Source organism: Teleopsis dalmanni, chromosome 2, assembly GCF_002237135.1.
Source record: "Teleopsis dalmanni isolate 2A chromosome 2, ASM223713v2, whole genome shotgun sequence".
NCBI classification, from domain to species: domain Eukaryota; kingdom Metazoa; phylum Arthropoda; class Insecta; order Diptera; family Diopsidae; genus Teleopsis; species Teleopsis dalmanni.
In genome coordinates this window covers 105,413,856-105,428,989 of record NC_051847.1, presented here as the reverse complement: position 1 = coordinate 105,428,989, position 15,134 = coordinate 105,413,856, and the positions used below count along the sequence as shown (strand labels likewise).

The 15,134-nt window shown below is 33.9% G+C and overlaps 1 protein-coding gene across 1 annotated transcript in view; it reads left to right on the top strand.

The window, feature by feature from the left end:
- LOC119675284 overlaps positions 1 to 8,312 on the top strand; it is an 8,684-nt gene extending 372 nt beyond the window's left edge. The window contains exons 2-3 of the mRNA XM_038086477.1: positions 17 to 2,640; positions 7,847 to 8,312. Of these exons, the coding sequence (XP_037942405.1) occupies positions 17 to 2,640; positions 7,847 to 8,312 (3,090 nt within the window). The remainder of the gene's footprint in view (positions 1 to 16; positions 2,641 to 7,846) is intronic.
- The last annotated feature ends 6,822 nt before the right edge of the window (positions 8,313 to 15,134 follow it).

The window sequence follows — 15,134 nt, the reverse complement described above, 5'->3', positions numbered from 1 at the left end:
AACCAGGAGTTTGCAGTATTTGGTGGACAAATTTGAAACACAATACCCAATAGGCGCTGCACTCATTAAATCATCGTTCTTTGTCGACGACTTCTTAGGTGGAGCAGATTCCATTGATCAACTCACCAATATCAGACATCAGTTAACGGCCATTCTACAGAAGGGTTGCTTCGATCTTGACAAATGGCATTCAAACCATCATGACTTCATCAGCGATACTACAACAAAGAGTTTGAATCTTGATACAGATACAGTCACCAGCGCCCTAGGCATCAAGTGGCACCAAATGCAAGATGTTTTCCTATTTTCGTTCAATGCGCAACCAGGTCAAATTGTAACAAAACGCACCATTTTATCCCTTGCGTCTTCATTATTCGACCCGCTTGGATTACTAGCACCGATCATACTCGTAGCAAAAATTATGATGCAAGAATTGTGGCTGTTGCGTGTGGACTGGGACGAGTCAGTCCCTCAAAATCTTCACTCAGCTTGGAAAACATTTATTCAAGATCTTACAACGCTTTCATCGGTTAAGGTGCCGAGATACTGCCTATCAATAAACCATCAACAGGTTGATGTACACGGTTTCTGTGACGCTTCAATACGCGCATATGGTTGCTGCATATTTCTCCGATCACAAAACACATCAGGTAAGGTGACGGTCAAGCTATTTACTGCAAAATCCCGTGTGGCACCTATAAAGCGGAAGTCGCTACCTAAACTAGAACTCTGTGGTGCCTTACTTCTTGCCAAACTGTATCAGAAGGTCCAACCAATATTTGCGCAATTTAAGGGTGAAACGTTTTTTTGGACTGATTCACAGATTGTATTACATTGGTTGAAGCAGCACTCATCAACCCTGTCTGCATTCGTTGGCAATCGAGTAGCGGAAATTCAAGATATTACCGCAAATGGGCAATGGAGACACGTTCCTACCCAATCCAATCCGGCAGATGTTGTGTCGCGCGGCTGTAACATCCGCCAATTAACAGAGTCCTGTTGGTTCACGGGGCCGGAATTTTTGTTACTCGCTGATAAATACTGGCCGCATTTGAAATGTCACAACCTGGATATGGAAGAAGTCAATAAAGAGACGCGAAAGGTTGTATTTGTTAACACAAATGAAGACAACTACGTATTACAGGTATTGTCAAGATATAGTTCATACACTAAGATGCTACGAGTAATAGCGCAGGTACAGCGATTCTATCATGTAACCAAGAATAAATTGACGAACGGAGAATGTACCCTCCAACCTATTCAGCTACAAAAGGCATTGCACTGTATTATTTGGGTCATCCAACAGCAATTCTTCGAAATTGATATACAACGCCTACAACGAGGAAACCCAGCCGAAGGTACATTAAAGCATCTAAATCCCTTCCTGGACAATGTATTCGGTTATCAATTACTAAAGGTGGGAGGTCGCCTCGAGCTGAGTGACATCTCAGTAGGCCAACGTCACCCTATTTTGTTGCCGAAGGGCTGTTATTTTGTGGAACTTTATGTTCGGCATGTACACTTGTGCAACTATCATGCAGGCGCAAAGGCACTAATTGCCCTGACTCGACTAAACTTCTGGATAATTAATATTCGAGAAATTGCACGCCGAGTCGTGCTCTCGTGTATTCACTGCGTGCGTTATAAACCCAAACTACTTAATCAAATGATGGGTAATCTCCCAATCGAACGCCTCACTCCAAGTCGTCCTTTCGCGCGTACTGCGGTAGATTTTTGCGGTCCGATATTAACGTATCTCCGAATTCGGGGACGGGTTCCATATAAGACCTATATAGCCGTGTTCGTTTGTTTGTCTACAAAGGCAGCTCATCTAGACGTGTCAGACTTATCTACGGAGGCATTTATTGCAGCACTGAAAAGGTTAATCGGTAGACGAGGGTTACCATCAGACATCTATTGCGATAACGCCACAAACTTCGTTGGGGCTAACAACAAACTAGCAGAGTTAAAAAGGATGTTTTTCGAGAAGTCTAATCAAGTGATGCTGCAGACCCTTTGCAGCAACCAATTCATAAATTTCAATTTTATACCGCCCCGAGCACCTCACTTTGGAGGTCTATGGGAAGCGGCTGTAAAAAGCGCGAAAGGCCATCTGTATCGAACACTATCAAATACTCGATTCACCTTTGAGGAGCTTGGAACAGCACTGATTGAAATCGAAGCCATCTTAAATTCGCGACCAATCACACCTCATTCTTGTGACCCGAGCGACTACGAAGCGCTAACGCCGGCACATTTTCTTATCGGTGGGCCGCTCAAAACTTTATCTGAACCAAGTCCTCAGTATGAAGCTGCTTCATTAATTGATAAATGGTCTCGTATAACCGCGGTCAAACATCACTTCTGGCGCAGATGGTCTAGAGACTATCTGAATGAGCTGCAGATACGCACCAAATGGACAGAAGAACAATCTAACATCACCGAGGGGGCTCTGGTTATAATCCATGAAGACAATATGCCTCCACTACGCTGGTTGATGGGCCGAATCGTGCATTGCATCAGGGGTCCAGATAATTTGGTTCGTGTTGTTGATGTGCAAACCCCAAAAGGAGTAATACGCCGTCCAATCCACAAACTCGCACTATTACCAATTGAAAATCCTTTCAAGGGGGGCGGGATGTTAGAGCGGTTAAAGTCAAATTGTTAATATTGTAGGAATCTGTAGAATTATTAATTGATGTGTTATATGATTTATATATTATAATTTATTATATTTTAATCTATTGTAAATCATATTGTATAATTAAATTATTATAATTAATATATTATATAATTCATATATATATATAATATTTTATATGGTTAATATATGGTTAATTAATTTACCTAACTAACCCTGTATAAGATGCAATCAAACCAACGGTTCTAAGTCTTGTTTTATTGCCTTTTGTTTTTTTTGCGCTCGAGATGAGCAAATTTTATTGTTATATTTTTTGGCTGCAAGTAAACTCCGTTGGTTTGATTCTGTCTCTTGTTTTTCGATCGCGAACGTGTCAACACACGGGTACACATAAAAAAGTGATTAAACAATCAATATATATATAACCGAAATTGTATAAATTCAATTGTATAAATTAAATGAAATCAAAACCCAATTATAAAAACGTTTATAATTTACATTGTGTTAAAGAAATTGAAATAAAGATCACAAACCCCAATTATAAAAACGCTTATAATTTACAACTACTATTGCAATATCATTTGCATACCCAACTACGTTCACTCCGTCCGGCTTTTCAATTCGAAGGATACCATCGTACATGATATTCCATGGAATTGGCCCTAGAACTGATTCCTGGGGGACCCCTCCCGTAACCTTATATGTTTTGGATCCAGATTCTCTATCATATAAAAGTAATCTGTCTTTAAAATAAGATGTAATTATTTTTACAAGATATTCTGGGACTTTTATTTTCATCAGTGCATTTAAGATACTACTTCATTCAGCAGAGTTGAATGCATTTTTAAATTTTAAAGTCACCACTGCGCAGTACTTTTTGGTACCACCTAGCCACCTTAAGCCCTTAGTAGCTTTCTTTGCAATGTTGAACACATGTAGTATAGCATCATGTAGTACATGTAGTATAGCACTTTTCTCCGTGAATTATTCTAATCTAAAACATATAATTCTTTCAAGGACCTTACCTGCAGTGTCCAGTAAGCATAAATGTCTGTAAGACGATGGTAGTTCTGAGAGCTTATCACCTTTAGGAATTAGCACCAATCTTTACTTTTTCCAACACGAAGAAAAAATTCCTTCCTGTAGGCAGCTCTTGAACACATCCCTAAATGAAGAAGGTTGTTTTTGTATTGCCTTCTTCAGAACAGTATGGCGGATTCCATCCAATCCAGGAAATTTATTGGGTTTAACTTTGGAAGAAGCGGCTATGACTTCAAAATTTGTAACCGAAAGGAACTCTTTTAACTCAGTGTTTATCGATATTAAGATTCTAAGTTCTCCCTTTTTTGGGAACAAATGTTTCACAATGTTCGCCATTATTTTATGACAAGAGGGTACCGATCCTCTTAACATCTTACGCATTACTATTTTGTTGCCATCACCATACATTTTGGTTTACATCATTGATCAGAGTTTGAAAAGCTCGGTTGTTACTCTTAATAATTGCCTTTTTAAATTTTGATCTGTTCTTTCGGTATTTTTGTAGTAGCCTTGCCGCATCTACTCCAGATCTGTTGCGTTGGAATTGCCTACGGGATGCAAAATATTGAGATCTTAGTAAAGCTGTTTCTTCCGTACACCAATAGTTTGGTGCACGCCCATTATTGATGCATCACAAATGTTGCATAGTTCCTTCATAAGAAGATTTGAAGCATTCGGAAGCATCCCCGTCTCCGAAACTTATGTTTTTGAACATGAATTCCATTACCGAGATACTTAGTTTTCAAGCCTATTTGCTGTGCTTTTCTTTGCGATTTTTTTAAAACAAACATCTCTTTCAATGATATAGAAAAGCAAATGGCATGGTCGTCGCTGTGGGTGTAGTGGTTTGTTACTTTACATTGCGAACACCTTGCGATTTTTTTAAAACAAACATCTCTTTCAATGATATAGAAAAGCAAAAGGCATGGTCGTCGCTGTGGGTGTAGTGGTTTGATACTTTACATTGCTGGCAAAAGTAAGATCTATGTAGGATACGCATCTACCATTATCGAACGTTGGGCTTTGCCCATTGTTCAGTTGTATTAGGTTTAGTGAGGTGAACGTCTCTAATAGGGCTCTACCTCGGTGCGTTGTTTTAGTGCTGCCCCATTCGACTGCCGAAGCATTTATTCTATAAAACCAATCACCCTGATGGAAAAGCATATGGTGGCACTGGTATCTTGGTACACAATTTTTTTGGTACATATGCTCATAATTAAATGTGTTGTGATGTAAAGTTAACAGTAGATTCTTTCTTCAAAGTAAGAATTAATACCGTATTTTTTATTATTAATATAGTAAAGTTGAAAGTTTTGTTTAATAATAATTAATAAATGCATAGCAGACATTTTCTAATAACACCTAAAAGTAGGCAAAGTTATTTACAGTGTCAATAATATTAACGTGTCGTTAACGGAAACAAAGTGTGTTTTTTGTAACAAATTAGGACATGGATGGGTAAATTGCCAAGATAGACAAAACACACCGTACTGCTCGAATTGTGGTGAATATGGTCATGAGAATGGCCCAAAATGTAGAATTGGTACAATTAATGAGTTAAGTACGAAATAAGTAACATGTGATTTCTGTAAAAAAATAGTGCATGACTCTTCCAAATGTTTTAAAAAATTGAATACGTTGTTTTGTAATATTTGTAAAGTAAAGGGTCATGAACAAAATAGGTTCTGTAAATTTGTAAATTCAGACAATAGAAATGCTTATAGAAATACTTATGTCTTCTAGATTTTTCAAAAGCATTTGACCGAGTTGATCCCGGTTTGTCTGTAAAAAGCTCATAAATAAGTTTCACTTCTCCAGTTTAGCTTCTAAATTTATTTTTAGTTATTTAACTGAGAGATCTCAGTCAGTAGTTATTGATAATAAATTTTCAAATTTTAAACTTCTGTTTTCTGGGGTTCCTCAAGGATCGATTCCATTGCTATTTTCGTATGTCAATTTTCGAGGCTACATGGATATGCTGATGATATACAAATGTATCATTCGTGTCGGAGTGATAATTTAAATGACCTTGTCACAAAGATCAATATAGATTTAACATGCATACATCGCTGGGCAGTTAAAAACAATATGCTTCTAAACGCAGATAAAACCATCATTTTGCCGATTACTTGGATAGAATTAAATTTAGACGAATTACCTCAGGTGGCTATTGGAAACTCAATTATTAAAAAATTACATGCCTCTGATCATGTCAATCATGTCGTTAGGAAACCATTTATTTGCCTCAGATATTTGAATTTATCTACTAAGTATACCCCAGTCGATGTGCGTGGCTTATTGGTCAAACAACTGATAATACCTTTAATTACTTATGCCGCGTTGGTGTACTGTAAACTTGACTGCGAGTCCGTTGCTAAACTGAGAACTGTAGTAAACTGTAGTACAAGATACGTATACGGCCTTAAACGTTTTGATCATCTAACAGTTTATAGAAACGCTATACTGGGTTGTGACATTGAGCAGCATTTAAATATTCGAATCTGCCTATTTCTGTTTAAATTGAAAACTACTAAATATCCTGAGTACCTTTATAATTGCTTGCAGCCTATGCGTTCCAACAGATCTCTTCTTTTCGTAATTCCAAGATTTAATGTTGTTGCTACCACTAGGTTTTTCTTTATTCATTCAATCCGATTATGGAACACTTTACCAAGTTCAACCCGAAATGCATGTAATTTAAGAGTTTTTAAAAAATTATTGTTAACTGAACTAATTTAATATATTATTTTAATTTTAAATTAAATGTTAATTTTAATTTAATTTCTATATTTCCTTATCATTATATAATAATATTCAATTTGAAGTTATATTGAAGTTATATTTTAACTCAATTTTATTATATGTTCTAATATTTGTAATTTTCTAAATAAATTATACTTGAATGAATATATTGTTAGCTTTTAAGTTAGTTTTTAAAATAGTGCAATAAAAAGCATGTACTTAATGCACTTAATATTATAAATAAATATAAAAAAAATCAAAGCCAAATGACAAATAATTATAGTCGTTGGACAAGTAGCCAAAATTATTCACAACACAAAATTAGACCACAAAATAATCCTTTGAGCAGTAGCTGTGAAGGTGAAAAAATTAAATGTTTCAAATGGAAAAGAAGGGCATATGGCAAAGGCTTGCCAAGTAACTCTACCTACTCAGCAGAGAAACTCCAACCGGACCAGTCTAAGACGCTAGACTGGAATCCCGAAAAAAAAATCAGAGGTATCAGAGGCATCAGAGGTAAAAGTTAAAGTCCAAATGAATGTATTAGAAAAAAAGAAAGAAAATAAATCAACCATAATAGAAGCAAAAGAATCTCATAACTTGAAAGTAAATAGCATAAAGTTAGCAAATACGGCAAATTATACATATAACAAATTTAAAGAACAATTATCAAAAGAATGTAATTAATATTTGGGAATTATTGTAATACATGTACTGATTATATGTATGTTATGTCAGTTTTTTCAACACTCTGGGAGCAGTTGAAAATCAATAAAGATTGGATATATCAGAATTTTCAAATACCACGGGTTACGGGAACAAATTATAATACCATGGGCGGTATTAGTTAATCGTTCGATGATGACTATATAGAAGTACATTGTAAACAGGCAGTGGGCAATAAATTGCTACTTCTAGTGGATTCCGGAGCTGACACAAGTTTGATAAAGTCCGAAGCGTTATTAAATAAAGCAGATATAAATAAACGCAATACAAAGGGACTGATAGGAGCCTTTGAGGGCAACATAAGTACATTGGGTACAGTAAAAATAGAGCATGGAGAATTTGCGGAGTTAAAATTCAATATGCATGTAGTTCCATTGGGAAGCTAAATACCAGCAGATGAATTTCTGGGAAGAGATAAAATATGGAATCGTTCAACAATGGATACAATTGGAAAGGTGCTAAAATTTCATGATAATAAAAAAGAGGTAGCAACTTTACCTTTGGTAGACATTGGAGATCACGGTCGGATTTCACGATCTCACCTAGATCAACAATGGTAGTGCCAATTAAAATGGCACCTAAAGAAGGAACAGTAATTGTTCATAAAAAATAAGTTTTGCCAAAGGTTTACGTAGGAGAGTGCCTTACCAAAGCAATAAATGGTATAGGCTACGTAAAAACATTAAATGCAATTAGTCATTCTGTTAAAATTGGTACAGAAATTGAGTTAGAAGGTAATGATATGACTGATTTTTATGAATACAGGCTACCAAATGTAAATTTAAATAAGAAAATTAATATGGATAAACGTTATAAGTTGCTATTAAAAACAGTAAATTTTGACAGAAATTTAAATCTAGAGGAAAGAAGGTTGATAACAAAAACAATTGAAGAATATAGTGATGTGTTTCATTTAATAGGACATAGACTAACATACACACCTGTGTTGAAACATGAGATTCCAACAGAGCCAGGGCAGATACCAATAAACCAACGCCAATATAGATTACCCGAAACACATAAAGAAAAGATAAATAAACAAGTTAATAAAATGCTGGAGGAGGGAATTATAACCAAAAGCAAGTCACCATGGAATTCACCAATAATTCTAGTACCTAAAAAACCTGGTACAGATGGAAAAAAAAATGGCGTTTGGTGGTAGATTTCAGAAAAATAAATGAAAAAACCATCAAACAAGTTTTTCCAATTCCGAGAATAGATGAGATCTTGGATCAGTTAGGTTGCAGTGGGTATTTTACAACTTTGGATTTAGCTAGTGACTATCATCAAGTGATAGTTGACGGCAAAGACAGAGAAAAACCAGCATTCAGTATGGGACTTGGACATTTTGAATTTCTTAGGATGCCATTTGGATTAACAGGAGCATCCGCAACGTTCCAACGCATAATGAATAGCATACTAACAAGGCCTCAAGAAATCGATTGTTTTGTATATCTGGATAATATAGTAATATACGGCAGTAATTTAGAAGAACATGACAAAAGATTTAGAAATATATAGCAAGCTCTTCGAAAAAACAATTTAAAGCTACAAACTGAAAAATGTCAATAATTAAGGAGAGAAGTCATATACTTAGGCCATAAATACTCAGACGAAGGAGTGATATCGGATCCTGAAAAAACGAAATGTGTTAAATCTATCCATGCAATCACTTTTATGTCTAATGAATTATTGTGGAAAGTTTATTCCACAAGCCGCTAAGGTGTCTTTACCATTAAACAAATTGCTGAGAAAAGGGGAAAAGTTCGAATGGAATAAGAAATGCCAAAAAGCAATGGATCAGTTGAAAGCAGCAGTAACCAGTCCACCAATTTGGCAGTATCCAGATTTTTCAAAAGGATTTTTGTTAACAACGGATGCTAGTAATGAAGCATTAGGGGCAGTACTACCCCAAGGAAAGTTGAATCAGACTTACCCATTTACTTCACAAGCCGTGCAGTACTGAAAAAAGATACTCAACTATAGAGAAAGAATTACTTGCTATAGTATGGGCAACGAGAAATTTCAGATCATATTTGCTGGGAAGACATTTTAAAATATATACGAACCATAAGCCTTTACGTGGAATTGCTAACTTAAAAGATCAAGATATGCGACTGGGAAGATTTCGTTTGAAGTTACTAGAATACGATTTCGATATTTTTTATAAGCCTGGAAAGACTAATAAAAATGCGGATGCTTTGAGTAGACTTCCAATAGCGGTTATAACAAGGGGTAAAGCAAAAGAGGCGGAACTTGCAAAAAACTCAGATACAATTTCAGTAGACAACCAAGAGGAAATGGAGAATTCAATAGCACATACACATGAAGACTTTGCAGTGTACTTAACAAATAAAAAAGACATTCAGGAAGTTTTGAAAAAATTTCATCATTCACCAATAGGAGGTCATAAAGGGGTAACTAAAACTTATTTCCTAATAAGAAAGCAGTTCAAGTGGACAGGTATGCAAAAACAAATAAAAGAATACATAACAGCTTGTCATAAATGCCAAAAGAACAAAAGTAGAGAGATTACCACTGATTCTAACTGACACGCCCCAAAGACCGTTTGATAAAATATTCATGGATATAGTAGGTCCATTACCGACTACGGAAAGTGGGATTAAACTCTTCTTGACTTTTCAAGATGATTTCTCAAAATATCTAATATGTACTGCGTTACCAAATGCAGAAGCCTCAACGGAGGCAGAAGCCTCATCGCAAAGTTAAATATTCCTAAAGTTTTAATAACGGATAATGGAACGAATTTTACATCAAAGATTTTCAAAGAAACATGTTAAATTCTGGGTATTAAAAAACTTCAAACTACACCCTATCATCCACAGGCAAACGGAGCTCTAGAACGTAGTCATAGACCTTTAGCAGAGTTCCTGAGAAATTTTGTGAAAGAAGATGAGTCAAATTGGGATGAGTGGTTACATCATGCAATGCATGTACATAATAATACAATGCATACAACCACTTCACAAACACCTACTAAAACGCTATTTGGCTTTGAATTCGAGATACCAATAAGTTTAAAGCGAAAACCAACTCCAGTTTATAATTATGACGATTAATCCAAACTGTTAAAATATTAAATACAACGGTCATATTAGTAAGGAAGAACCATAAAATAGCTAAAGAAAAAGCAAAAGAGTACTATGATAAAGAAACAAAAAATAGAATGTTCAAAATATGGGAAGGTCCTTTTCAAGTTACAGAAATACCTACTCCCGTAAACACGAAAATAATCATAAAGGGTAGAGAAAAGATTTTTCACAATAATCTTTTAAAACTACATAAGACATAGTTTGAACTAGCCCTAAGAGTTATAGTACGCAACAATTTTTAAAGCTATTTTATTTTTTCTACAGTTATTTTTCACTGGAATAGTATTGATAAATTCCGAATTGTATGTGGAGAAGATAGAAACAAATCTGGGATATACAGAAATCAACGTTGGAAAAACTGAAATCGTCAGTAAATACAATTACATTTTACACACAATAGACCCATATGAAATTGGACAGTTATTAGAAAGTTTTAAATATATGTACAGTGAATAGAACAAATAAACATTCAGGTTACAGAACATTGATAGAGTCAGAAATTACCTTAACAGAAAATATGTTACATACCTTACTACCCCAAAGAATGAAAAGAGGACTAGTAAATGCAGGAGGGCGTTTATTTAATTGGGCATTTGGTACCTTAAACGACGAAGATAAAACTGCGATTGAGGGACACATAAAAGCATTAGAACAAAAAAATTATGACTTAATATCGGCTGAAAATCAACAGGTATTAATTAATGATAATTTCAATAAAACTCTAGTGGGTCTCAGAGAAGTGATGAAACAGGACAGAGAAGTAATGAGAAATAACGTGAGGCAGTTTGATGAAGTTCGTTTAGGGATAATAGAGGAAAGTGTAGCGATTATGCAGCTTTTCTCTATAACAAGCTTGAGAAGGCAAGTAGAAAAAATTCAACAAAGTGTACATTTTAAGTAGAGAGGAGATGCAAAGATTTGATATTGACTTCCAAAAATTTAAACAAATAAAGTTAGGAACAGCCACGTTTAAACAAAGATCAATAGTGTTAGTAATAAAGGTGCCAGCGGAAACAATATGGATAGAAAAAAGATTAATTGTACCGAAACCAGATGAGCAAACTAATCAGGTAAAAACAGATTTAGAAACAACATAGAAAAACTGGAACCCAGAAAGCAATCTTTAACGTTTGAAGAAATTGTAATTAAACAAAGGGAAAATTTGAAAAGAATTGAAGAATTACATTTCCTTAGAAAAACGTTAAACGCAGTTGGGGGTTTATCAGTAGGGGCAATTATAGTGCTAGCTTTACTATTGTATGTAATATAAAAGAAGTTGAAAACTCAGATTACAACGGAACAAGAACAACCTACGTTACAGCGAATTCCGAGGTTACAATCAGTTATAAGAAATTATCCTCCACCATCACCACCACCGGTACAAGCACCAATTGTACAGTATACAAATACAACTTCTTATGTACCACAACCGATACCGTTACCACCACCTCAACCCATGCAATATAACAATTCTACTTTACAACCAACTCATCCAGGAATACAGTTTACTGGAGTATTTTAATACTATATTTGTTGTAAGAAAGGTGTATATAATGTTAGTAATATAATTTAGTTAAAACAGAGTTAATTGAACATATCATATTTTTAGGAATATGTCATTAATGGAAAATTAAGAATAGGTAAAAGATAGTAAAATATTAAGATGAGCAAGGGAAAATGTATGTTAAAAACAAGAATAATAATCATAAATGTAAAATATAGATAATATTTAGAGAATCAGGTAATTTTAAAGAAAATATACTGATTTAGTATATACAAATTTTAATAGTTTTAAGAAAAATGTCAAATATAAACAATAAGAACTTTGAAAAATATTTAAAATATTATATATAAAATATTATATTTAAGATAATAAATAATAAAATATTTAGTAGTATTTAGTAATTTTTAAGCAAGAGAAAACAAAGATAATGTTAAAACAAAAACCATTAATATCTAAGTATATTAAATAAAAAACTCATGTAAGTTTACGATACATATTTAATATTTATTTAATTATTTACTCTACAAAATTTTGTAAATCACATAATAATATCAGAACCGCAACCTTTTTGCTCGATTAAGTAAATATCCGGTGTTGGGATGAGCCAATTTCCGGTTCTCGGAGGAATAGGGTACATTTTGCAACTCCTCATTTCTATCTTGTATTGTCTCATAGTTAGCATTTTCCCCTCGGACGATTTCCTGCTCAGTGGCTTTGTCACAAGGGCGAATATCAACCAACTCATCTCTCTCAGTAGGGTATGGTCCGTTATTGAATAATTGATAATAATTGGTTTTTCGAGGACCAAACAATTTGTTGCACCAATTGTGAGTTTTCATGATGAACTCCTCATCTTCGGAACTATCGGGGGAAAACTATTGGACATATCCAGTACAATGTATATCGTCCTCCATGTGATAAAAGGTTGTGAGAATTAAGATGTCTGATATTATTATAACTACATCAAATGAAAATAATTTGTTTATAAGCGATTTTAAATTAAATGTATAACTTAAGTGCCGAAGATTAAAGAATAACTGATGTAATATACACCAAATAAATAAACTAAACATATTATATATGCAAACGGAACTGGTTGCATTTAAAATTGTAACATATTTTTAGGACATATTTCAAAGTTTGTAAGCTTGCGCTTAAAATTTTTTTTTTGGCCTTAGGGGTAGTAGACCTAACATTTTCGTGCCTCAATGATCTTCAAAGGGGAAGGAATGTTGTGATGTAAAGTTAACAGTAGATTCTTTCTTCAAAGTAAGAATTAATACCGTATTTTTTATTATCAATATAGTAAAGTTGAAAGTTTTGTTTAATAATAATTAATAAATGCATAGCAGACATTTTCTAATAACACCTAAAAGTAGGCAAAGTTATTTACAGTTGCAATAATATTAACAATAAGTCAAAATGTCAGTAAGACAAATTGTTGAAGTGAAATGCTGATTTTTGTTAATATATATTATCTGGGTCAATTGTAAATGACTTTGAAAAAAAGAAATGGTAACAAGGTAAAGACTGTGAAATATGTAGAATGAATAATTTTGCGAATTTCGCAAAATTATTATTACAGAATAAATTTTAATTTTTAATTAATTTTTAAATATTTCTGTGTTATTGGGGCATGTCTAATATAAAGGTCATATTAGAGAAAGTTCTAAGCGTAGGTGAGAGCAGCTCTATATATATAGAGTCTGTTTTCTTAAATAGGGAGCAGTTATGGATTTAGTGAAAGTATTAAACAAGTGAAAAGATGCAGTGAAGCATTTGACAAGTAATAGATGAAGTGAATCCTCAAAGATATGTCAAAATAAATAATATTTAAAAGTGGACATAAGACAAATATGATAAAAAGAAATAAAGTGAACAATATTAAGGATAATATTAAAATTTGGATTTAGGATGAACAATTTAGTAAATAAAATATAAATTGTAATTTATATGAGAAAATAGTGATATTGTAATAATAAATTATGGTGTATAAACGAAACCATAAGTTAGGACTAAAAATTTATAAGTTATAAACAAATAATAAATTATATGAACTAATAGTATAAAGAAAATGAATGTGGAGTTTTACTATTATTATGGGAACAGTGTTTTGGGGATATTGGATATTGGACATAGCATCAATAGTTGAAACATGACATTAAAAAATGTAAAGTTGTTGTATTAAACAACAATTTTGGCTATACAACATTATTGGAGGTAGGATAGCATCACGTTTCTGGATATACAACATTCATCCATCGAAAGTTGATATTCAACAATTTTACGGAATTGTATATTACGTTTTAAATATACAATATATAATACGAATATACCTTTTAAAAATACATCTCTAAGATTACCTTACATAAAAAATATAAAACAACACAACAAATGCAAGCCACATCAATATGCCTTAAACACATAGGAAAAAACTTAACTTTGTCGGCAGTTTACTGCCCCCCTCGTTTCAGCATTACTGAGACCCAATTTATGGATTACTTCTTAACTCTAGGTGAAAGATTTCTTGCAGCAGGAGATTACAATATCAAATACATGTACTGGGCTTCACAATTCTGTAATCCATAAGGTAAACAGCTTTATAATTCCATTTTAAATAGGAAAAATGCACCAGACGTAATCTCTCCTGGGCAGCCAACATATTGGCCTACCGATAACAATAAAATACCAGACTTAATTGACGCCGCCGTGACCAAAGGCATGAGCAGAAATTTGATCTCAACATACACAAGCTGTGATTTGTCTTCTGATCATTCTTCACTTACATTCTGCTTAATTGATGGTTCTCACTTATATGACTGTTCCTGTAGCCTTATAAGTCCTAGAACAACCTGGCTCAAATGTAAAAAATACAATACTTCATACATACACACAAATTACAAGATAAAGTGTAAGTCTCATATTGAGGACGCAACCTCGGTTTTAAACTCAATTCTAATTTCAGCAGCAGAAAACTCCACCCCTAAAGACAATAAAATTTACAGATTCAATAAGGTACTTAAAAATAGTGACATAGAGAATTTAGTTTTACAAAAACGCTGATTAAGGCGCGAATGGCAAAAATCTAGTTCCCCTTTAGCGAAAAACTTATTTAAGGAAGCCCAAAGGAGACTTAGATCTGCATTAAGCAAGGAAACCAAAGTCAGGCAATATAATTATATTCAAAGCCTATGTCCAAATGGAAAAACTATTTATCCATGTGGAATGCTGGCAAAGTTATAAATTCCTCCGTAGAATCCCATTCTCCACTAAGGAACTCTCTCGGAAACTGAGTGCGAAGCGATGATGAAAAATCTATCGTTTTTTCTGATTACCTAAAAGAGGTGTTCTAACCAAATCCTGCTAC